Below are 24,689 nucleotides of genomic sequence, written 5' to 3'. Positions count from 1 at the left end.
CTGAGGAAAAGCTCTTGGTTGTGATTCTGAATACTATGTCTCTCTTTTAATACTTGTAAACTATCAAAAGTAAAACCTGAAAAATCAGTGTAAATGGTATCTTTCTCTCCGGTCAGGATTTAGGAAGTAAACAGACACTTGTGGATTCAACTTTTAAGGAAGGATATGAGAACATACTTAGATTGAGGCAGTTAACATTTGTCCTTATCAGCAGCACTCCATCTGGTAATTATAACTAACTACAGAAGAAGGTGGAGGGAACTTACACTACATCATTAAGGACTAAAAAAGGAGTATTTTAGAAGTAATTACAAAGGATAAAGATTAGACAATTTACACATCACAAGATCATAGTTGTCTCTTGGTGATAGTCAGCATCTGTCTAGTATATCACTAGTCAAATGGATTTTGAAATCACTAAGGAGAACATACTAATATCACTAGTCAAATGGATTTTGAAATCACTAAGGAGAACATGCTAATAATGAGGAAATTATGGGTTAATTGAAGAGTAGAAGAATATGTAATACTTGAGCCCTCAACATTTTAAGTGCATTATCAATCAGCTCTTATTCCATAGCGTGTTGTACTAAATACAGAATGGCACTCTACTGGTTGTGGTTGTGATTGATTGATTGATTTTTTTTTTTTTTTTTTTTTAAAGGGGTAAAGAGTGAGATGACCTAAGATTGAGTGTCTGGAAGGCAATGGGACATTCAGTGCAGAGTCCTTAGTACTGGAATTCACTATTTAATTAGTTCACCAGAATCTGAGTCTATTGACTTCTGTTCACTGTGGGCCAGATTAGCGGGACCATTTATGTGGTATTTGTTGCTCAAAGATTCTGAGGGATGACAGTGAAAGTGATTAGAGGGGGAGTGATTTGGATATATTCGGCAAGTACAGGCAGTCCCCGGGTCCCGTACAAGATAGGGACTGTAGGTGTGTTCTTAAGTTGAATCTGTATGTAAGTCGGAACTGGCGTCCAGATTCAGCCGCTGCTGAAACTGACCGCCAGTTCTGACTTACATACAGAATTAACTTAAGAACCCCAAGCGTCCCCAAGTCAGCCGCTGCTGAAACTGATCAGCAGCTGATTCCAGGAAGCCCAGGGCAGAGCAACTCTGCCTCGGGCTTCCTGTAGTCAGTGCTGGTCAGTTTCAGCAGCGGCTAAATCAGGACGCCTGGGGCAGAGCAGCTGGGGTGCTGCTGGGTTGCTCCAGTAGCGCTGCTCCTCGGCACTACTGGACCAACCCAGCAGCACCCCATCTGCTCTGCCCCAGGCGTCCTGATTCAGCCTCTGCTGAAACTGACCAGCAGCGGCTGAATCAGGACCAGAGCAGCTGGGGTGCTGCTGGGTTGGACCAGTAGGGCCCAGAGCGGTGCTGCGGGACCAACCGGCAGCACCCCAGCTGCTCTGCCACAGGCGTCTGGAGAAAAGCCTAGTCTGCTGGGGGGGGGGGGGCATACCAGCTGCGCCCCCCCCACCCCAGCAGACGAGGAAGACACGGGCAGCGGACCGAGACGCACCGCGGTCCTGTCGCCTGGGTCCTCCGTGACTTTGCTCCCCGTCTCCCTGGTCTGCTGGAGACCAGCAGACCAGGGAGACGGGGAGCAAAGCCTCTGAGGACGCCGCTTTGCAAAGCTGCGGGGAAGCCGGCAGCGGAGCAGTCCAGGCGGCCTGGGCTGCCTCGCTGCCCGAGCCCCCCCGCAGTTTTGCAAAGCCGCGGGGGGGCTCGGGCAGCGAGGCACCCCAGGCGTGCCTGGGCTGCCCCACCGCCGGCTTCCCCGCGGCTTTGCAAAGCCGTGCGGGGAGGAGGGGGGGGGCTCGGGCAGCGGGGCTGCCCCGCTGCCCGAGCCCCTCCGCGGCTTTGCTCTGCGTCTTCCTGGTCTGCAGACCAGGGAGATGCAGAGCAAAGCCCCAGAGTACACGGGCGGCAGGACCGCGAGGTCCCGCAGTCCGTGTACTCTGGGGCAGCCCCGTTCGTAACTGCGGAACTGACATAAGTCGGATCCGCGTAAGTCAGGGACTGCCTGTACTACGAATCTTACTAATCAGACTTCTTGAGTTTTGCATCTCTTATAGGATGCCCCTATTGCCCAGTTGCATTTACAACACAATTATAAGAGTGTTGAAGTCCCTGTTAACTAATGTAATCCAAATAATACACACCTGCACCCTGCCAAATTCCACTGGATCACCTCTTGGAAAAAGCCTACCTAAACAAAGGTCTTGCAGCATCCCTTGCAGATCTGCAAGTTTTCTGTTGGACCAATGTGAATTCCAGACTTGAGAGACATCCACTGAGTTCACATTGCCAAAGACATACAATGCTAGAGGCTGTCCGCTTTAGCCTTCCAGCAATCATAATCCTCATTGTTTCTTGGACTTGTAATGCCAATGGACCCAGGTCTGTCAGTAGGCAGTATTGAACCTGGGACCATAAGTGCTAAAGCAAGGGTGGGGAACCTTTTTTAGGTTGGGGCCATTGTCCAACAGAAAAATCAATTGGGGAGGCCACAATGAGTAAGAGGCAAAAACAAACACACAAAATCTTAGACACTTCCCACGTTCTCCTCACACACCAGAGCTGGAGGGGGTCCCAGGCTAGTAGATTTTGTGTGCTCCAGTCCCATGGGCAGGCAGTGTAGGGACTGGAGTGCCAGCACAGACTCCCCAACACCGGGAGGGAGCCCTGAACCTCAGGGGTCAGATCCAGACAAACTGGGGGCTGCATCTGGCCCCCATGTCTTAAGTTTCCCTCCCCTGGGCTAAAGCCATGACCCTCTATGGCATCAACTGAAAACCAACCAGACCTTAAATAAGGCTGTAGAGCAGATTTCACTATGACTTTTCATGGGTTCAGTGCCCTGGGATTACAGACTGAAGAAGGAAATATGAAAAGTAATGGACTGAGTTTAACTTTTGGTTTCTTAATTCTCTGACCTGTTTATGAACCCTCCTATACAGGTATTTCATTGTTTGAGTTTTCCAAAATAAACTTGTAATTTTGTTAACTCTAAAAATAGACAATCCACCCATCTGTATTTTAATTTACAGGAAGTGGGGCTTATCTAGCCTGTAAGGCTATATGTCTCTCAGTTTAGCTTTGGGACATTAATTATCATAGCAGCAAGAGGAAAAATGTCTCTCCCAGTTGACAGAACGCATGCCAAAAAGTGTCTGTTATGGGGTTTGTAAGGAATGGAGGATAAGGATTTTTAATCTTAAGAATACTTCAGTCCCAATCAACATAGCATCTAGGGGTCAAATTCCCTCAGTGACAGATGACTATTTGCTAAATTATGATCCGACAATAAATCATTTTTCAATTAAATATAACTGCAGCCAGAAAGTATGAGACGCTATGCTTAGGCTCTTTGCTACCCTAACTTACAGTCTTTAGAAAACAAGACTCCCTATTCCTCCACACCCATCTTGTGTTTGCACCAGTCTGTAACTAAATACATTCATTTCTTGAACTTTCCTAATATGTTTGGTACCGTTAATCAGCATACCTGAAACATTAACTGAGAGGCCCTGTAGTTTGGGTTGATTACCTCGGATTCCTGTGTAAGTAGCTAGTGAAATATACTAGCTAGGGGGACCTATCACCAATACATAAATTCATGGAGGTTAGGTTCAGTAATGGCTATTAGTCAGGATCGGTAGGAATGGTGTCCCTAGCCTCTGTTTGTCAGAGGCTGGAAGTGGATGACAGGAGAGAGATCACTTAATGATTATCTGTTCTGTTAATTCCCTTTGGGGCACCTGGCATTGGCCACTGTTGGCAGACAGGGTACTGGGCTAGATGGACCTTTGGTCTGACCCAGTATGGCCATTCTTATGTACTTTTGCTTAGCTAGAGGTGTACTAGCCCTTGCTATTGTATTGTGCCATTGTCATAAATTCCTTGGTTTCAGACATGTAGCATCTCCCTTTTGTAGATTTCAAATCACTTTCCAAACATGAATGCATTTAAGTTTTGCAGCAGCTAGACAGTGTCTAGGTTCTCCAGATAACAAAGCATTACCAGTCCCTCATAGCAGGAAGTTTGTGGCAAAGCCAAGAATAGAAAGCTCTGCTGATTCTTATTCTGCTGCTATGACCATTAAATCCCCTTTCCCTTACAGGAGACTTCAGGAAAAAACAGCACAGTAGGGTTTTTTTTTAATTTACACAGGAGTCAGAAAACTGAGTTATGGCTCATGGTAAAATCCCCACTTCATATCTAAAAGTCAAGCACTCAATTAGGAATTGCTAAAATTAGGTTGCCTGTGCAGATTTCATTTAGGTCCCCATAAAGCTGAGGTATAGCCATTCATTTATATGATTACATACGTTCTCTCTTCTTCCCCGCGACACCTGCCTCATTGAATGCATAGTGCTCGCAAGCTTATTTTGATATTTTTTTCCCCTCACTGCTCTGTGTATGACCCCATACCTTATTTACTGCATGCTATCCAAATTCCATTCTGATGACCCATGGTTCTCATGGACACTTCCATTATCTTCTTTCCAACGTGTTTTTCAAGCACTCAGATATTATGAAAATTAACAGAAGAATACCTGTGTGGCAAGAGGCTGGAATTATCCTCATATCAAGGGTGGGAAGATGAGGCACAGAGATGAAGTCAAATGTACCCCCTAGTTTTGGGTGCCCAATTTGAACTACCTAGGAGGTGACCCCCCCCCCCCCCCCCCAATAGTACTTAGCATTAACACAGCCAGAGCTCAGGGCCTATTAAACTGTGTGGCAGCTGAGAGTGTTAAGCACTTCTGGAAATCAGACCCCAGCGTCTCAGGTCAGATGCGCAGAAAATGAACACACAACTAGAGGCCACTTACGTGACTTACCCACATACAAACTGACACAGCCAGTTTTCAAGCATCACACTGAACTACCTTAACTGAGAGCATAAATTTTCATTAACTATGCACCTTTCTACTTCTGCAACAAATGAAGTAGGGGGTTCTACATCTAACAGCCTCCTTTACTTGACTACTCTGAGGGTATGTCTACACTACCCTCCTATTTCGAAATAGGAGGTAATGTAGGCATACCGCACTTGCAAATGAAGCCCGGGATTTGAATTTCCCGGGCTTCATTTGCATAAGCTGGGCGCCGCCATTTTTAAATCCCGGCTGGTTCGAACCCCGTGCCGCGCGGCTACACGCGGCACGAACTAGGTAGTTCGAACTAGGCTTCCTAGTTCAAACTACCGTTACTCCTCGTGAAATGAGGAGGCTGTGTCTACATTGGTGCAATCTTGCACAAAACCGGCTGCTTTTGCGCAAAAACTTGCTGCCTGTCTACACCGGCCGCAAGTTCTTGCACAAGTACACTGATGTTCTAATGTATGAAATCAGTGCTTCTTGTGCAAGAACTCTGATGCTCCTGCTCAGGAATAAGCCCTCTTGCGCAATTGTTCTTGCACAAGAGGCCAGTATAGACAGGCAACATGAATTTCTTGTGCAAGAAAGTTTTATGGTTGAAATGGCCATCAGCTTTCTTGCGCAACAGTGTCTACATTGGCATGGATGCTCTTGCGCAAAAGCACATCTCTTGCGCAAACGCACATGCCAGCGTAGACGCTCTCTTCTGGAAGAGTTTTTGCACAAGAACTCTTCCGCAAAAGAGTTCTTGTGCAAGATCATTCTAGTGTAGATGTAGCCCTAGCTTAATGATAAATTAAATGATCACTACTACTGAATCCACTTGAATTGGTTGGTTTTAAAGATGCTTTTGTAGTATATTAGAAATGCACTGAGTTCTAATGGAAGTATTTTTCACAGCCAAGTTTCTTAAATGGATGCTAAAATTAAATGGAAATATGACTCCGGAGTATCTTTAAAAATCTCATGGTCCTGACAAGGTATTTCTGACAAGCTTTGTGATACCTTGAGTTCATCTTTATTGTGAAAATACCAAATCTGGGTTCAGGTCTTATTTAATTAAAGTGGTTGTGTGTCTTGTAATTTCAAGAAATGGAAAAGATTATATTATACTTACATTTATAGATCTGTGGAAGGAGACGAACTTATTTGAGCTGTGTATAATGATGGATGGAGTTAGGTGTTACATTGATCATCTTTTTTTAAATGACTCTTGTTCAGTTTTTCTTTATTTCCTGAAAGTTTTAGCAAATAGATGAGTGCTCTTTCAGTAGGTTGTCATATGACTGAAGAGCACTGTCCAAATATCATCTGTAGTTTCTTTGTTGCAGTGACTTGCAGAATGCAGTTTCAGGCTCTTTTGCCTCTGCATTTGCTGCCCTGGTCCTATGTCCTACAGAACTGGTGAAGTGTCGGCTGCAGGCCATGCATGAAATGCAATTATCTGGAAAGATAGCACAAGGACACAAGTAAGTATGTAACTTGCTCAGTACCCCTGAAATCTGTTTGATGTTATGCCTATTTTAAAAGACCATCCTAGCATACTTCAGGTCTAGTTTGTAGTGTGCTATTAAGTGAACAAAGAGTGTGCTACTCAATGTCAAAATACATGCCTGGGGAATACTAACTTAGGATGTGTTTTCACTGCAGAGTTAATTCAGGCTACTACTCAAGTGTCTCCCTTAACTCCACTACCTCCTTCCCTCCAGCAGTCCACACAGCTGCCTTATCAGGGGCTGTAGATTAGAACCCAAGGCTTTTCACTCAGACTAGTAACTTGCTTGCTTTGCAGTGAGGATATGTGGTAAGTCACTTGGATGGCAGTGTCCTCCACTCCATTCCCGCAATTCCCTGTGTGGTGCTCAGGACCAGACAAATCCTCCCACAATTCACTGGAAAAGAATCAGCCTCCTAGCTTATTGCAGTACACAGAACTATGGGATATGCCCCCAGAAGTATTAGCTACATATGGAGTGCAGCTCCACTGTGGAGCAGCAACCAGAGTAGGGCTTTGCAGGATGGCTGCTCACACCTGAGCTAGGCTAACCCAGGTGATCACATCTGAATGTTGATCACCTGTCTTAACCCTGTAGTGAAGACATACTATTTATTGCTACCTTTGTACCCATCTGAGGCCTGTGACAAAACCAGATGATTGAAGCCAGGAATTCTTCAGTTCTAATTTTGACCTTTCAATTAATTCATGATTTTCCTCTGTTTTCCCATCTATAAAATGGGAGTAATGGTTTTACGGTACTAACTTATGGGATGTTGCAGATCAATAGGTATAAAAGTGCTGAGTATCATTAATTTTCAACCTTTCTATCAGTACAGTTTGGTCAGTAATGAAAAGTGTTATTCAAAAGGATGGCCCACTTGGGTTCTACCATGGTCTGTCAAGCACTTTACTTCGGGAAGTGCCAGGTTATTTCTTCTTCTTTGGAGGCTATGAACTGAGTCGGACGTTTTTTGCAGCAGAGAGACCAAAAGATCAACTAGGTATGTGCCAGCTTGTGGTTATGTGGAAAAGATAATCTCTCACTACATAAAGTAGCATATTGGTACTCTCCAAATCTCTCCTGCAATGCTAATTGTACTTTTATTCACTTTGCTGTATAACTGCAACCAAAAACGATGGCATTTTAGATTAGTGATGTGGGAGGAAAAACCAATTTGTTTGCTGCTGATGACGTTCTCTTTTTGTATAACTGATAAGGAACTATTAACACCCAAGATTTAGATTTGACATGCATCATTTTGGTTTTGTACTTTAATTTGGCTGATATGTTAAGGAGAATACCATTGTACAAAAACTGGTGAATGTTTGATACTACACTGTGCGCCACCAAACTGTTCAATAAAAGACAGTTTTGCTTGTCTTTAAAGGAATTTGAAATGTTCACTTTTTTGTCTTGGCATTGTGTTCTTGTGATTGTGGGTGTGTCAGTGTTTTACTTTGTGTCTCTCTCACACACACAGACACACACACACTTTAAAAGAACCTTTGTGTTACAAAGTTAAAGCACTCACAAATCTTGAAATGGCAGAATTGTCTGAGCAACTTTACATTTGGTTTCTTGAAAAAAAGACAGAGTATTTAAAACTTTTAGCCCAAACAGTTTGGCAAATTATAAGCAACTAAAAACAGGGTCTCTGTAATGGGAAATTGCAATTATAATTGTAATTGTATGATTCCACTATGAACTCAAACTCTTGGAACTCCTACATTCCTTTCTTGGACAAATGCTCTTTCCATGCTCTGAAAAGTCCTTAGCCTCTGTTTGACTGAAGCTGGGAATGGGTGACAGGATGGATCACTTCATTTTCTCTGGGGCACCTGGCATTGGCCACTGTCAGAAGACAGGATACTGGGCTAGATGGACCTTTGGTCCGACCCAGTATGGCCGTTCTTATGTTCTAACTTAATATCAGAGGCATATTCTAGACAGACCCAATGGTTTCCTATTTGGCTATTAAAGTGCCAAATACTTGTCTTTGAAAGGACTCGGCATCACTATTTTGCCTTTTAGTAATAAAAAGTGGTGCTTTTTGGCCACTGTTACAGTATTTTCATAAAATCTGATCAGAAAAGCAAAATGTGATTGTATTCTGAAAATGGACTGGGTTTGTAACACTATCACACTCAATAGACATGTTTATGGAAAGAAGTGGTGAAAGTAAGCCAGTGTGCCCCGGTGCACTGCTGCTGCAAGGAGGCGTCAGCTGGCTGGGGCGCTTAGCTGCAGGAGGAGGCAGGATGCGCTCCCCGTCTAGCTCCTGAGGCTCTTTTGGTAGGCTGCCGTGCTAAGCAGCAGGCAGACAACCAGGTTAAATGGGCTGGCTGGGAATACACCCCAAGCACACCATAGGCACCATTTGCAGGGCAGGAGGTGAAGCTTCCTCTCCACTCCGCAATTCATATCCGGATGCTGCTTGCTGCTGTTCCCCTGACCATCACTCTGGCCGTGTCCAGACTCAGGGGTTCTTTCGAAAAAAGTAGCCTTTTTTCGAAAGAACTTCCCCTGCGTCCAGACTCAAGCCGCGTTCTTTCGAAATAATTTCGAAAGAACGCGGCTTTTCTTTCGATGGCGGTAAACCTTGTTTCACGAGGAAGAACGCCTTCTTTCGAAAGCTCCTCTTTCGAAAGAAGGCGTTCTTCAATGTAAAGAGGCCGTCTTCGAAAGAGAGCATCCAGACTCGCTGGGTGCTCTCTTTCGAAAAAGCGGATTTCTCTTTCGAAAGATCCGCCTGCAGTCTAGACACGATCTTTCGAAAGAGGCTCTTTCGAAAGATGCTTTCGAAAGAGGCTCTTTCGAAAGATGCTTTTGAAAGAGGCTCTTTCGAAAGAAGCCTGCAGTCTAGACATAGCCTCTGGGGAATGAGAGGAAACTACAAAGCGTACCTGTATCCCTCTTCCTCCTAGTTGGTGAGGGGGTTGGGCAGAGTGAGTGATCTGTGCTATGTGCTTTCCTCTTACTCCCTGGCAGTGACAAAGTAGAACAGCAGCAGTGTCCTGGTGTGAATCTTGGGGAGCCCTAATAGTGCCCTTCCTCACCCCTCCAGCTCTAACTCCTCCCCGCATTTCCACCTCCTGTCTTGAGCTCCCTGCACTCCACCCCGCCCCCATAGGGAGGGTGCAAAATAACAGTACCTGTAGGAAATTTAAGTTACTTTCACTTCTTGACTGAGAGTTATAACTGCTGGCTTTACTCAAGACATTTTTACAACATTTTTACTTGTGCTAGTGCTGCAGAGCTAATCCAGCAGTGGCAGCAGGAGTGAGATGATATTCTGTCTTGAGCATTAATTAAATGTTGACATCTTTTTTTCTTGTCCTGGCCTGAACTAGTAGAAGCTCTGCTTGACTTTTTTACATTCTAGGTGAGCTCCCAAACCTGGCAGGTGAGTTGCACTTCTGAACTAAGAAGATTTAGATTTAGAAGGAATTGAGCGAGCATATTATCTCTTTCCCTATGTTACAATATTGTTTAAAGAAACCTGCTTTCCTTAACCCAGGCTTTGTGGTGAAGGTTTGTCTATGGAGCAAAACTTTTCAGCTCTTACGCTAAAGGGTGCTCGTGGCTTTAGGAGACAGGATACTTTAGAAATCCACAGTCACTTTGTTCAGTCTTATCTCTGTGATACAGAACAAGCTTATCACAGGAACTTCCACCTCCTTGTAAGCTCTCCGCATTTCTTGTTTTCATATTATTCTAACACAGACAAACACTATCAGATTTAGGAGAGTTTGCACAGTGTATAAAAGCTTATTTCTTGTTTTTAGGGCCCATTCCTTTGATGGTGAGTGGTGGTTTTGGAGGCATCTGCTTATGGATTGCTGTTTATCCTGTGGACTGTGTCAAATCTAGAATTCAAGTTCTTTCCATGTCTGGAAAACAGGCAGGCTTCATGGGAACATTTGCAAATATTTTGCGACATGAAGGTAAGCGTGTCCAGTACAAACTGAACCTCCAGGCTCATGTCAAATTTTCACTCGAGTATGGAAAATCTGTTCTGAAACCTAATCTGTTAAGAAGCTAAAGGGAATTAATTACACTATTTCCTTTTCTGTAGACCACAATTTATAATTCTTGTGAAATTCTTCCAACCCAGGAAATGATGCTACTAAACGATCTTTATGCTAACAATAATACAGAAACTGCTTTCACAGGTTCAGGCTTAATGCATCTGCTACAGTACTCACAGTTGTACTGCAGAAGCCATCACTCAGTACTTACTGCAGTGTCTTACCTGTTAAAGAGTAAATGCACCTAGTGTTCTGTAATTATTAACATGTTGTTTAACCTTTGAAACTACAAGCTGGTGCTAGAAGTAGATAACATAAGAATAGCCATACTGGGTCAGAACAAAGGTCCATCTAGCCCAATATCCTGTCTTCCAAATGTAGCTACTGACAGTTTCCCCAAAGGGAATGAACAGAACAGGTGAATCATCAAGTGATCCCCTCCCCTGTCACCCATTCCCAGCTTCTGATAAACAGAGGCTACGGGCACCATTCCTACCCATCCTGGCTAATAGCCATTGATGGACTAACCTCCATGAATTTATCTAGTTCTTTTTTTGAACACTGTTAAAGTCCTGGTCTTCACAACATCCTGTGGCAGAGTCCCACAGGTCAACTGTGTGTTGTATGAAGAAATATTTCCTTTGCTTTGCTTTAAACCGGCTACCTTTTATGAATGTGAATGTTTAACCAGTTAACCTTAAGAGTGAGGCTTACCAGTAAACTGGAGAGGGCTAGAGCAGCTCCCTGCCTGTTGCAGGCAGGGGGCTGCTCCAGCCCCATGGGGGGTCTGCCATGGACAGAGGCTGCTATGGCCGGAGCAGCCTTTGTCCGTCTGTGGTGGGCTCGGCTGCCCTGAAGGCAGGGTCTGCTTTGACTGGGACGCCGGAGCAACCCCTGCCTGAGGCCAATGCAATCCCTGCCTGCAACAGGGTGGGGCGCAGGCAGGGCCTGTTCGGGCTGGGCAGGACCTGACCAGCCCCTGCCTACAGTTGTGGGGGCTGTTACAGCCCTGCAGTGGAACCGTTGTAGCCAGGCTAGAATGATCCACACATACACTCCTATTAATTGGTTAACCAGTTAAGCAATATGTTTAACCAGTTAATCAATTAAACAGGATTTACATCCTTACTACCTATTCATTTTATTTGGTAACCCCTAATTCTTGTTATGGGAGCAAGTAAATAATATTTCCTTTTTTAATTTTTCCACATGGGTCAAGATTTTATAGATCTCTGTCATATCCCCACCCCTTACTCTCCTCTTTTCTAAGATGAAATGTCCCAGTTTTATTCATCTTTCCTCATATGGCTGCTGTTCCAAACCCTTATTCATTTTTGCTGCTTTTCTGAACTTTTTCTGATGCCAAGATAACTTTTTTTGAGATGAGGTTAGCCACGTCTGTTCCAAGCTGTGGGCGTACCATTAATTGACACAGTAGCAATAAGACATTCTCTGTCTTAATCTCTATCCCTTTTTTAATGATTCCTAACATTCTATTTGCTGCTTTGGTTGCCGCTGCTGGATGTTTTCAGGGAACTAACCACTCGAGATCTTTGAGTCATTGTGGAAATAGCTAATTTACCCACCATTTTATACAGGTAGTTGGGATTCTGTTTTCTGATGTGCATTACTTTGCACTTAACATATTTCATTTGCCATTTTGTTGCCCAGTCACCTACCTTTGTGAGACCCTTTTGATGTTCTTCAGTCTGCTTTGAACTTAACTGTATTGGGCAGTTTAGTATCCTGTGCAAATTTTGCCACCTCACTGGTTACCCCTTTCTCCTGATCATTTGTGAAGAATCTATTTCTGAAGAATTTGTAAAACAGTAACTTTTACATTACTAGATGCACAGTTAAATAGGAATTGCCATATGGGGTCAGATCCAAGGTCCAGGATTGTGTATCCGATGGTGACTAGTGCGAGATACTTCAGAGGAAGTTGTTAGAACCCTGTAGCAGGAAAATGTGGGGCAAGCTATGCCCCACATTAGGTCTTTTCCAAATCTCTAATATACTTTCCAAAATTTTATTGAGATGACTCTGGATATTAATCCATCTAGATGTCCAGTCTTTTCTTGAATCTTGAGTTGTTGGCCTCCACAACTTCCGATCTCAATGAGTTCTCTGTGCATCTTGATTCTTCTAGTTACCCTGATTATTTTAAGTTATTCCACATGACTTCTGGAGACGAGAGCACTAGTGTTGTAGATGGTAAGTCTTGTAAAAATTTAACATGCACATAACCAGTTCGTTTCATTTTGCAGGAGTAGTTGCCTTGTATTCTGGACTAAAGCCTACTTTGATTCGTGCATTCCCTGCCAATGGTGCACTGTTTCTTGCCTATGAGTACAGCCGCAAGATGATGATGGAACAGGTTGATGCCTTCTGAAATCTTACAGCAGGTTTAGGTCAGCCGTTTTAAAAAGAACTGTAAATCATCTCAGGGCTTGAATGGATACAAAACTAACAGTGTGACATTATCATTTGAGAAACTCGGTTCAATTTAGGATTTAACATTTTTTTTAAAGTAAACAAATTTTGTAGACATTGTGTGTGGTTTTTAAAGGTGTTTTTTGAGGAGGGTGGAGACATGTTTTTAAACTCTTTCCACCTATTGTGCTGCTAAAGAGACTTAATTATGTTGTCCTGATAGAAGTGATACACAGCATACAGGGCAGTGATCTTTCAGTTAGTTAATGTCAAATTTAAAAAACTGTAGTGCTGTAATGACCATGGTACAAGAAGTATGATTCATTTATCATTGGTAGCAAACACAGCTGACTACCACATAGCACTGGTGCATTAAAGTAGTACTGCTTTTTTCATTAACTGTTTTTAGGGTCTGTCTATGTAGCTAGTTACTCTTGAACAGTTTCATCTGTGGATGTATTGATTCTGGAATAAATCTTATTCCAGATTATTTTAATCCACTTTAGACATCCTATCAGGAGTAGTTAATCTGCTTTAAATTCATACCGTATGTTGTTCTGGATTCACTTTCATGTGTACGTGAGTCCTTAGTGGGGGTATGCAATGGAAACAGCCAGCTGCTTGAATTTTACAGCTCTTACCTCAAACTACTGAGAGACCCTCAGTTTCTCTACTGTACAAGGAAAGGTAGAACAGAGGTTGTTTCCTGAATTATTTAAACAATGCATAGCTAATACTTAAACTATGTTTTAATAGTGTTTAAAAGAGTAGTCATTAATTGTGCCACCAGTAGCTTCCCTAGTAATGTGAAAACATTGAAGCAGAATGGGTCTTGCAAACTGGATACCTTTCTTTCCCCCTACCATCTCCCCCCACACACCAACCAAACAAAAAACCTCTTCCCTTATGTTTAACTTGTGAGTCTATATGTTGCCATTATCTTCTATAGTTTTGCAAGTTGGGTATGTCTGGTGCTAGCTACCATCTTTGACACTTCAAGGAAAGGGTCTACTTGTAGATATAATACAGTGGTTCTCAACCAGGGGTATGTGTATCCCTGGGGTGAACAGAGGCCTTCCAAGGGGCTACATCAACTCATCCAGATATTTTGCCTAGTTTTATAACCAGCTACATAAAGTAGAAACTGAAGTGTGATAGCGATGTTTTACATGCTGAAAAGATATTTTATCAATTTATATTGTATGACAAATGAGAGAGCAAGCCATTTCTCAGTAATAGTGTGCTGTACTACTTGCATTTTCATGTCTGATTTTTGTAAGCAAGTAGTTGAGTGAGGTGAAATGTAGGTTATGGAAAATAAATCAGACCCTTGAAAAGGATACAGTAGATTGGAAAGGTTGAGAGCTACTGCTCTAATACATCCACCACCTTATCTAGTCCCAAAAGGTTGCCAGCAGGGTGATGTCTTATTACTGCTCATTTTAGACAAGGGAACATCCAAATAAGCCAAATGCTTACAATAGCACCAACTACCCCATGATCCCTTTCATATGTCCATAGGGATTGGGTTGCACCCTTCTACTCCAACATCAACTGGTGCTACTACTCATATTGCTTAAAGTAATAAAGTTTAATTGCGTGGTGACCAAGAACAATCACTGCAGTCACTACCTAGTGGCCTCTTTCATAGTCATCTTACAAAATAATCTAGGTTAAAGGCTGCCTTTGGTAGTCACATCCCTGTGTTGAAAGGGCAGGAAACTAGAAAAAAGTAGACCAGCATAAACTTTAACTAGTAGATGGGTTTAAAAAAAACAAAATGTATGTAGATGCAATTTGTGCCCTTATTTTATTAAAACACATCCTGGTAGGACTTCTAACTTGAGTCAATGCTGATTAATGCAGGGGTGAGCAATTATTTTTAATGGGGGGCCCACACTAAGACTTTGGGAAGTGGTTAAGGGTCTAATTTCTACCATGAGGGCTTGAGGTCTGGGACAAAGGTTAGGTGCAGAAGGGGGCTTGGGGTAAGAGAGGGTGTAGGAGGGGGTGTGGAATCTGGGAGGGAGTTTAGGTGAAAGAGGAGATTGTGCTCTGGGGCTGCAGCATCCACGAAGGTGCATGGATGCAGGTGAGGACTCTAGCCTGAGGGAGGGGCTCTAAGAGGGGGTACAGAGTCTGGGAGGAAGTTGTGACCTGCAGGAAGGTGTGATATAGAGGGGGTAGGATGCCAGAGGCAGGCTCTGTCTGGGAGGTGCTTACCTAGGCAGCTGCCAGTCAGCAGCCTTGCAGGAACCTGAAGGCTGCAGTCACAAGCTGTTCCATGTGGCTCTGCTCTTGGCAGGATGAAGGGATGGGAGGAGGCTTCATTGGCAGACCCTGCCACCAGCAAAACATCTCAGCTGCTATTGGTTGGAAACTGGCCAATGGGAGTTCAGAGATTTTGCTAAGGTATGGGACAGCACAAGGTGTCCATCCTAGATTAGAGTGTACACATTAAAGCAGCTAGCACTGCACTGTATTTAAAGAGTCCCAGCAAGGCAGCCATGGGCTGGATCTGGTAGCTTGGTGGGCCAAACAGTCTGCTGGCAGCCTCATGCCCACCCACTGAAGTCAAAGTCCAAAGCCTCCATGTTTGAAAATTGTCTGTGGACAACCAGCATTTGTGGTAATTTCCTAAAGTGATTATGTCCTTTAGTGCCCATAGCCACTATATTTTACTTCTAGGGATTGTTAATGGACATGCCACCAGACTAGCTTCCATAGCTGGCCTCAGGAAAAAAGGCACTCTGAATAAACTTGTAGTTTTGGGGCTCTGGCCTCTGTGGGCATAGCCTTCCCTAGTCCTTGTTTTCTCAGGTTCCCTACCCCCCCCTCACCCTGGAACTGTCCCCCTTTGCCCCTGATCCCTGTACTCCTGCCTTGGATGTCGAGAAGGAGAGCAACTATGTGCAGAAACTGATCTGGATGCACAGAGCAGCTGGTACTACTTTCTCCCTCTCCCCAAAACTGCTCTACACCACTAAGAGGCTGAGTTGGGGGGAAAAGAACAGGAAACAATATCTGGACTCACTGCAAATTGGTCACTTTCCCCACTTGGGCTGCGTAAAGGCAGAGCAGCAGCAGCTTCTGATGCTTGCCTCAGATCACAGCCCATGTAAGGCAACTGACTGGGACACACAGAACTTGGCCTTATTGCCCCACCACCAGCACACATACCCATGGTTGGCAGGGGACAAAGGGAAAGCAGGGCGGGGGGGGGGGGGAAAATCTAGGCACTCCAAGGGCAGTTTGACTACACCTGCAGTATATCTCTGCATGGTGCCACAGGCAACTGGTCCCTAAGGCAGGCCTTCAGTTCTCATCCTGACTGACCTGTACTTAATAGCCTTGGGCATCTCACTCAGCCTCTGCTTCAGATCTCCAGTTAAACAGGATAGTTGTGTAAGCATTCTGTGATACATTAACCCTGAATTTCAGAATGTACTCAAGAAGATGCTGTCAAGCTTCTCAGATTTCAGCTCCCATGGCACATGGTTTATAAAAGCTCCACCTACACCTGTATTATAAGTATGTGTCATTCTAAATTACAATGGCACAGGTACAGTCAGATATACAGTAAGCACCTTAGCCTTCAGCTGGAAGGCTTGTCTTCCTGAGCCCATAGACTATAAAGCTGACAAGTGAAGGGAGGGTGGTATTGGGGGAGCAAGAGCTACATACACTGCCTCCTTATGGTCTCAAACTTGAAAAGGGTGGAAGCTTTCTGAAGCCTTCAAACCCCCAAAACATCAGAAACAATTAAGTTACTGTCCAAGAGAAGAAGGATACACCTCTGGGAAAAAGGTGTGGAGGTTGCACAATTTCTTTATTGGGAGCTACATTTACACCAGCACAGAGTTGACATTCCTTATGTCTAGCCTACCTTTGCTGTACCTGCTCATAGGGCCCTGGCCCAGAGCAACCATCTTACTCTGGAGCTTGGCTTAGCAGGAGAGAAAAACCTAAAGTGGGTTCTCCTCCCCCTCCTCCCCCCAAATCAGCACATTCAATAGTAATTGCTAGGTCAGTGGGTCTCACGTATAATCTGTCCACTCAAGCTATGGTGATTCTTGAACATGATGGCAAAAGGAACTAGTTAAAACCCTGCAAAGATATCAGTTCCACAGCTTTGTTTTTTTCCTTTATTACAAGGTGGCTGTTTTCCAGCCATTTGTAGGGGGACAACATTCCCTTAGAGTGCATCTACTCAGTACCCTAAACTCAAAATAAGATATACACAGTTCTATGCAATTTGCATATCTTATTTCAATTATTTCTACATGGCGCCAAAACTCAATATAACACTATTTCAAGACATCCCTTAACCCTTGTGGAACGAGGGTTACAGGAATGCCAAAATAGTGCACCCTTATTTCAAAAAATATTTTGAAATAATGAGCAGCGTGTTAAGACATAGGGTAGCTATTTCAGGATACATCCAATATCTTGAAATATCAGTGCAAGTGTAGATGTGCCCTTGCAGCTGCATTTCTCAAACTGTGGGTCCCCCTGGGGTGGGTCGCCAGCAACTTAGAGGGGGGGGTTGTGGTATCACAAAGTTTGAGAACCCCTGCCTTACAGGCTTCCTTATCCATTAGGATTGCACACATCCACTCCCCATTTGAAACCAGATGTACAAATCCCAGTAAGATTGGCTAGTAAGATTGGCTATTGTTTGTAAACAGCATGCATATGGTAGTTTGCATTCTGGGCTTGGTTTTTAAATGTGGCTACTGTAAAAAAAAAAAAAAAAAAATGAGGAATGGACTCAAATCCAGAAGGTCAGTACTTTTGTACTATGCATAGTGCAACTGTGTTTTTAAACACATGAAATCCTTCACAGAATATCACAAACTATAGATGACAGCATGTACAAGAAGTTTTTCTTGTTTCAACATTTAATTTTGAGATGCTATATCTCCATACAAATACACATGAAATACATGAGGAAGGAGACTGTCAGAAGATGCCACCACGTTTGGTGAAGACAAAACATGATTGAGCAAAACATCAACTCAATTTAAACAATTGCTGTCAAGTTCTCATGGTTCTACAAAGTTCAATTCCACTGCAAACTTCTCCCTGTAGATTTTCCACATTTTTGATTTATGAGGGTTATCCAACTCATTTCTAGGAAGATAAAGTCTGAAAAACAAAATTGTCATCTGTTTAGGTCTTCTACAGTTCAAACATGCTGCCATCTTAAATATGGAATGGGGGTAGACTTGAAAAACAAAGTGAAACAGGAGAGCTAAATTTTTCATGTTTAGAATATTTTTGGTTTACTTCCAAGCATGAAGGAGAATGGGCTAACCAAATGATTACACCATTTTGATAAACATTCTATCAAATGTCTGTGGTTAACACAGGTGAGATGGTAAGACAAGGACCATTTAGCTCACTTTGTTCTCCACAAAGGGAATGGGGTAGGAGGGGAAACGAAGGCACACCATCATTAAATATATTAATAGCGTATAGCCTAGAGAGCCATGGTGTCCAGTCAGTTATGCTATAGCAAACTAGCCACACTCAACCAGCCAACTAGAAACAGGTGGCTAAGTGTATTGGACACCACAGCTATAAAGGATAATAAACCCTTGTGCAGCTACTTTTATATCCAAGAATCACTAATGTGTGTGACCAAGATGACCAGACACTGCCAAATGGGATCAAGAGACTCCTCTCCAAAGCCTTGACTTCCAAATTCACCACCACGTTTGCAAATTGACCTTAAGCCTCTAATAGGCAAGACTTCTAGTGAGCACCAAGTTAAGAGCATACTAAGACTCCAGTATTAGCACCAGCATCCAGTGTTTTATAGAGTAACAAAGAAAGTCCCTGCTCTCTCTCTCTCTCATGTGATGTGAAGGAAAGCAGCAATAAAAATGAGTTAAGTTTTGAATTTTATTTTAGGCAATTAAACATTCAGCTTCAAAGATGAGGCTCCTGAATTTACAGGACTCTTAATATAAGCTAATTAGGGTAAGGATCTCTTCAGTATAGTGCACATTGCAAACAAAATGCTGAGAGTTGGTTCTAGTCATGGTTTAAGGCCAAACCGTCAAGTTTCCAACTTACTGCACTGTTTTTAAACTTTTGATAGGTAATCTTTAAGGCAGTAGTCCCCAAATTTGAGGGTCACACTCCCTGTTTGTCTGCAGGCCCCTACCCTCTTAGGGTACGTCTACACTACAAAGTTAGTTCAAACTAACTTTCATAGGTGCAACACTAGCGCTCCATTAGTTCGAATTAAATTCGAACTAATGGAGCGCTTAGTTCGAACTAGGAAAACCTCATTCCACGAGGATTAAGCCTAGTTCGAACTAGCTAGTTTGAATTAAGGGGTGTGTAGCCCCTTAATTCGAACTAGTGGGAAGCTAGCCCTCCCCAGGTTTCCCCTCTGGCCAACACCAGGGAAACTCGTCTGCCCCCCTCCCGGTCCCGGACCCCTTAAAGGGGCACAGGCTGGCTACAGTGCCCGTGCCAGGTGCAAGCCTGCCAGCACCCAGCCAGCAAATCCCTGCACATGGCACGGATCAAGCCACCCACTCGATGCCCCCCAGCCCTCCCCCTTTTCCCGGGACCAGGCTGGCGGCTCCCGGGAGCTTGCCCGGGACCACAAGAGGCAGGCACCCGCCTGGGCTAGTGTGGACATCGTGGACCTTGTCCACGATCTCCGCACTAGGCACAGGAAAGTGGCCAGCTAGGGCAGGAGAGTTGCCAGCCTGGCCACTCATGAGCAGGTGTGCAAGAGAATCAAGGGGGTCCAATGAGACCCCCGACCCTGAGCTCTGAGCTTAGAATGGCCGTCCTGGGTCAGACCAAAGGTCCATCTAGCCCAGTAGCCTGTCTGCCGACAGCAGCCAACCCTAGGGACCCTGGAGAGGATGGACCGGAGACAGTGACCAAGCCATTTGTCTCGTGCCATCCCTCTCCAGCCTTCCACAAACCTTGGGCAGGGACACCACTCTTACCCCCTGGATAATACCACTCCATGGACCCAACCTCCATGACTTGATCTCACTTCCCTTTAAACTCTGTTCTAGTTCTAGCCTTTACAGCCTCCTGCAGCAAGGAGTTCCACAGGTTGACTCTTTGCTTTGTGAAGAACAACTTTGTTACTACTTTGAAGCCTGCTACCCATTCCTTTCCTTTGGTGTCCTCTAGTCCTTTATGGGATCTAATGAAGAACTTTTCTGTATGCACCCTCTCCACCCCACTCCTGCTTTTAGAGACCTCTATCCTGTCCCCCCTCCGTCTCCTCTTTTCTAAGCTGAAAAGTCCCAGTCTCTTTAGCCTCTCTTCATATGGGACCTGTTCCCAACCCCTGATCATTTTAGTTGCCCTCCCCTCTCCCAGCCTCTCTCTTCCCCTCTCCCACCTCCTTTTCCCAGTCTCCCCCAGTTTTGTTCAATAAAGACAGATTCCATTTTGGAAGACACGTTATCTTTATTTTGTACATCAAGAAGAGGGGCTAGGGAAGGGTAAGTGGAAGGAGGTGAGGGAGGAATGGGGCACAAGCCTCCGATGGGGAGGACTGGGTTGGCTCTGCGGGCTTCTGGGGGTGGAAGCTCTCCTGCAGCCCCCCCAATTGTCCCCTCTCCCCAGATGGCAGCCTGTGGCAAGTGCAGCCGGTCTGCTGTGATGTGCCCAGTGTGGGTAGTCCGGGCAATCCAAGCCAGGACTGCTTTGCAAGCGGGGCACCCCTGAGAACTGTCTGTCCGGAGTGGGGGTCGGGACCCTTTAAGCACAGCCGTGGGCTAGCCTGAGACAGCATCTCCACGTTCTAAGTCCTCCTCTGATGCCCTGCCGGCACTGCTTCCGGCCATCCTTAAGCCCGGTTCAGGGTCCACTTAATGTGGACATGCTAGTTCGAATTAGCAAAATGCTAATTCGAACTAGTTTTTTAGTCTGGATCCGTTAGTTCGAATTAGCTTAGTTTGAATTAACGTTGTAGTGTAGACATACCCTTAGTGCTGAGATAAGGGCTATAGCTGGAAGGGGGCTGCAGCCTGAGATACGAGGCTACTGCTGGGCTGTGCCTGGGGCCAACGCTGGGATGGAGCTGAAGCCAGGCCATAAAGGGGGCTGACAACTGGACCTGTAGCCTGGTATAGCTTCACTGCTGGTTGAAGGCAGGACCAGGAGCTAAGGTAGGGGGCACCCTCTGTCTGTAAAGGCTTGTCTGGACCCCACCACCTCTCCCATGCTCTCCTAGGAAGGTATACAGTAGGGATGTTAAATATTGGTTAATTAATAGTTGAGTAACCTCATGAAATGTTATTGCTAGTTGACTATTCTATAGTCCCTGGGGTCAGGAGGCAGCAGCCACTATATTAGAGGAACAGCACAAGTGGGAGCTGGTCCACAAGGGGAGTCAGTCTAAAAAGCAGCTCCCCTCGTGGACTGGCTGCCTCTCAGAAAGGGGCAGCAGCACAAGATGGCAGCAGCCTATCTGGGGTTAGGGGGGTGGGTAGAGTGAGGGGGGGGACTGAGCTCCAGGATCTGGCACAAGCCAGAACTGAGCAGGGCTGCCTGCCCACTTCGCTCCTAAACACACTTTTAATGGAGAGCTGCAGCAGGAATAGGTCCGGGACCTGTTGTAAGCCAGGACTGAACCGAGCTGCTAGCCAGCCTGCTAAAAAAATTACTGGCAGGGAGAGGGAAATGCATGTATTCTATAGCATTACTCTATAAGCTTTTGCTTATTGATTAATAGACTATACTATTACATCCTAGTATACACCACAGTTTGGGAGCCTCTAAGATTTGAAGTAAATGTTTCAGTTTTCCAGATATGCAAGACCCTCCATAAATATATGAAGATTTGCTCATGCATTGACAATTGTAGCATTATGGACCTGCCACTCTTGTTGCCCGGTTATATTTTACCTGTTATTTTCTATAAAAGAGGTGTTGAACCAGAAGAAGAATGGGCAGTCATCATAGCCTTTTGGAAGATCCTAAAGATAAAACAGTGTTGGTTAGGCTATTTCTTATGTATTTGCCTTTTATAAAGTTAGTTTCTAATGATCTACCATAGAACTAAGATTAGTTTAAGACAGTCATGCAATCGTGAAGAGAAGCTGCTGCTCACCCACATCAGAACAGTTTTACATAATTGACTTTACATAGAAGTTTTGCAGTAGTGCATTCTTTCACTGGCCCAAGTGGGTGTCATCTTCATTATACTGAAGCAAGCAAGCACATGTGATAGCCAAAGCAAGTGACAGCAGGGCACGAATTGCCTGTGTGCCCTATGGCCTAGAGAGAAAACTTAGCTGTTACCATACACAGTCTGAAGTTTAAGGTGCTACTAGACTATGTTGTTTTTTAAGTCTGAAGTTTGTTACTAGATGTATCTCAGCACAAGGTCATAGAGAGAGAAGCAGTCACACAAGTACCGAACACATGCAAATGTTTGACTATAAATTCTCAAGATGGGCTCTTCAGAAGATGAAAGCATGTGATGAAATATATGTGAATCAAAGCTAGAGTTGTCCTATGCAGTGGGTTACACTGGTGCTAATGATGCAAAATAGATGCAGAGATTGCATCCTTTTGGTACTTTGAGATTTAAGGGGTCTTTATTCTACTATACTTACAGTTAGCGATTCAAATCTGATTTTCACATCGCCACTTATAACCGGGCAGTCTCTCAAGCCAATCACTGCAAAGTCATTTTCAGCATCAAAAAATAACTGAAGAGAAAAAAAAAAACAGAACTGTTTGAAGTAATTGTTTTCAGACAGCTGAAAATTAAATGTACACAGTTTAGCAGTCAAAAGTGACAATGCTGCACAACTAAATTTAGTGGCTCTAATATTCAATTACTCGTTAAGGTTCTACAGTGAAGAGAAGAGAAAAGTGATGGACTTCGTTGCCAAGGTACTCAGTTTTACTAACTGAAAGGCTAAAGCTTCAATTTCTTGAGAAATCCCTTTTGTCTTGTGAAAAACTTGAGCACCTAGTCATGGGCAAGGAGTGAGTGAAATATTCTGTTCTGAGTGTTGGTTGATTCCTCATCAGAGAGGGAGACAACTATGTCTTAGTCCAATGTTTTCCCACAAAAGCCAGCAGATGTAATCATCTAGTAAAATATACTCAAGTTCAGTATAGTGAAGACATTTTAGTCACATGCCTCCAGTAGAATTCTTACCCTACAGTTTTCTTGAGTTGCACAAACACAATGGAATACAACTTTCTTTTTCACAATGATCTGTACTTTAAGATCACTTCCATTGCCTCTTCCAACTCCTAGAAGGAATCAAAGTTGTATTATGCAAGAACTTTTTTTTAATCTTTAAATTATAGAGCTGCAACAATAATCAGTTAAACAATGTATATCAATTCCATGCATTGTACTAAAATGATAATAAAAGCTACTTTAACACTGAGGAATGTGAATTTGTGGAACTTTACTCCTTTTTTACTATCCTTCAGAATCAAAGTAAGTTTTCCTTAATAGGCTTAATCATGCTTTGAAAAATAGCTATGAATTTGAAGAGTCCCTGTTAAAAACAACCCTGGAGATCAATTCCTCTAGCCACAGAACAGACACTGAGCTGCAGCAATGCAAGGTCTAGTCTACACTAGGAGTTTAGGTTGAATTTAGCCACAAAAAAGTAAATTTTCTAAACAATGTGTCCATGCTACCAAGCCAGTAGCGTCAACTTTAAAGGCTGACGAAGTGGATTTTGGTCCTCCTGCTTTTATAAGGAGTAATGCAAAATCTGACCTTGTATGGTTGAATTTATGGTAATTTAGACCCAGTACTTAGAGAGTAGATTTTCTTGGCCTCTGGGAGGCATCCCACAGCACCCTGCTAGGATCACTCTGGCCAGAATTTGCATCTCTACTACTCTCCAGGTGGACAGGAAGTCCTGGGAAAGTTTGATTTTCATCTTCCAGGTGACCAATGTTGTGAACACACCTGAGAACAGACAGCCCACCAGAGCTGCACACATGGCCATGAGTTCGAGCTCTATGAGCTCCAGTTCCCAGGGGCGCAAAAGAGCTCCAGCATGGAGTGTGAAGGAGATCTTGAACCTCATCAAGGCATTGGGGGAGGAGGGGGAGGAAGGAGGAGAGAATACATTCTCTTGGCTCCAAAATCTGCAAAAAGATACACCCATCTCTTTGTAAAGTGCATGGTGGGGAAAGGATACACCATGGATACCCACCAATGCAGTCAAAAAAAAAAATCAAGGAGCTGAGGCAGTCTTATCACAAGGCAAAGGAGGCAAACTGTCTGGTGCATCACCTCAAACATGCCACTTCTATGACCAGCTGCATGTGATCCTAAGGGGGAGGGACCCAACCAGCTTCTCAAGCCAGACTGTGGAATTCTCCCAAGACACTCAGGGTAGCAACATGGAGGACCACAAGGTGATTTGGGGGGGGGGGGGGGGGAGGGGGGGAGAAAGAGAATGGCCGGCCGGCGAGCCATGAGAGCCAATAACTTTTTATAACCTTTGAGATATGCTGGGAGGGAGACTGTCAGGCACTGATCCCAGGGAGGGCACTTCTGGCAAGTTCACAATTTTTCCTCTTGCTAGGAGCAGGTTAGAGCAATTGGGTGTGATGTGTGGCATACTCTGCCTAAACAGCATGGTGGGAAGGGGATAGGAACTGATCTCTTTCAAGGTTTCTGGGGAGGCTTGCCTTATTTCATCCTACGGTAGAGGACACCTTCCCATGCCAAGCCAGCAGTTAGAGATCTGCGGTCATTGCAGCATGCTGCAATGCTTTGCAAGGTCCAGGTTTCTGGCCAGATTTCAATCAGAATCAGCTCTGTCACTGTGGCTATATCTGCACTGGTGGCTTCTT

At 44.3% G+C, this 24,689-nt stretch overlaps 2 protein-coding genes across 12 annotated transcripts in view; one reads left to right on the top strand and one right to left on the bottom strand.

Moving 5' to 3' along the window:
* SLC25A15 (solute carrier family 25 member 15) overlaps positions 1-23,258 on the top strand; it is a 50,216-nt gene extending 26,958 nt beyond the window's left edge. For all 4 annotated transcript variants that reach the window (XM_006124918.5, XM_006124914.4, XM_075919114.2 and 1 more), the window contains 4 exons: positions 6,229-6,366; positions 7,227-7,396; positions 10,182-10,340; positions 12,692-23,258. In XM_006124918.5, coding sequence (XP_006124980.1) covers positions 6,229-6,366; positions 7,227-7,396; positions 10,182-10,340; positions 12,692-12,816 — 592 coding nt within the window. In that variant the 3' untranslated portion in view covers positions 12,817-23,258. The remainder of the gene's footprint in view (positions 1-6,228; positions 6,367-7,226; positions 7,397-10,181; positions 10,341-12,691) is intronic.
* The window catches only part of LOC102447345 (phosphatidylinositol 3,4,5-trisphosphate 3-phosphatase TPTE2), a 79,220-nt gene continuing 72,262 nt past the window's right edge, over positions 17,732-24,689 (bottom strand). For all 8 annotated transcript variants that reach the window (XM_025185582.3, XM_025185583.3, XM_089775491.1 and 5 more), the window contains 4 exons: positions 23,020-23,117; positions 22,466-22,561; positions 21,753-21,823; positions 17,732-18,005 (listed from right to left, as the gene is read on the bottom strand). In XM_025185582.3, coding sequence (XP_025041367.3) covers positions 17,903-18,005; positions 21,753-21,823; positions 22,466-22,561; positions 23,020-23,117 — 368 coding nt within the window. In that variant the 3' untranslated portion in view covers positions 17,732-17,902. The remainder of the gene's footprint in view (positions 18,006-21,752; positions 21,824-22,465; positions 22,562-23,019; positions 23,118-24,689) is intronic.

The sequence above is a fragment of the Pelodiscus sinensis genome, chromosome 1 (assembly GCF_052426305.1).
Source record: "Pelodiscus sinensis isolate ZL-2025 chromosome 1, ASM5242630v1, whole genome shotgun sequence".
Lineage (NCBI taxonomy): Eukaryota > Metazoa > Chordata > Testudines > Trionychidae > Pelodiscus > Pelodiscus sinensis.
The sequence above is the reverse complement of the archived record's forward strand: the minus strand, read 5'-3'. Positions and strand labels throughout refer to the sequence as shown.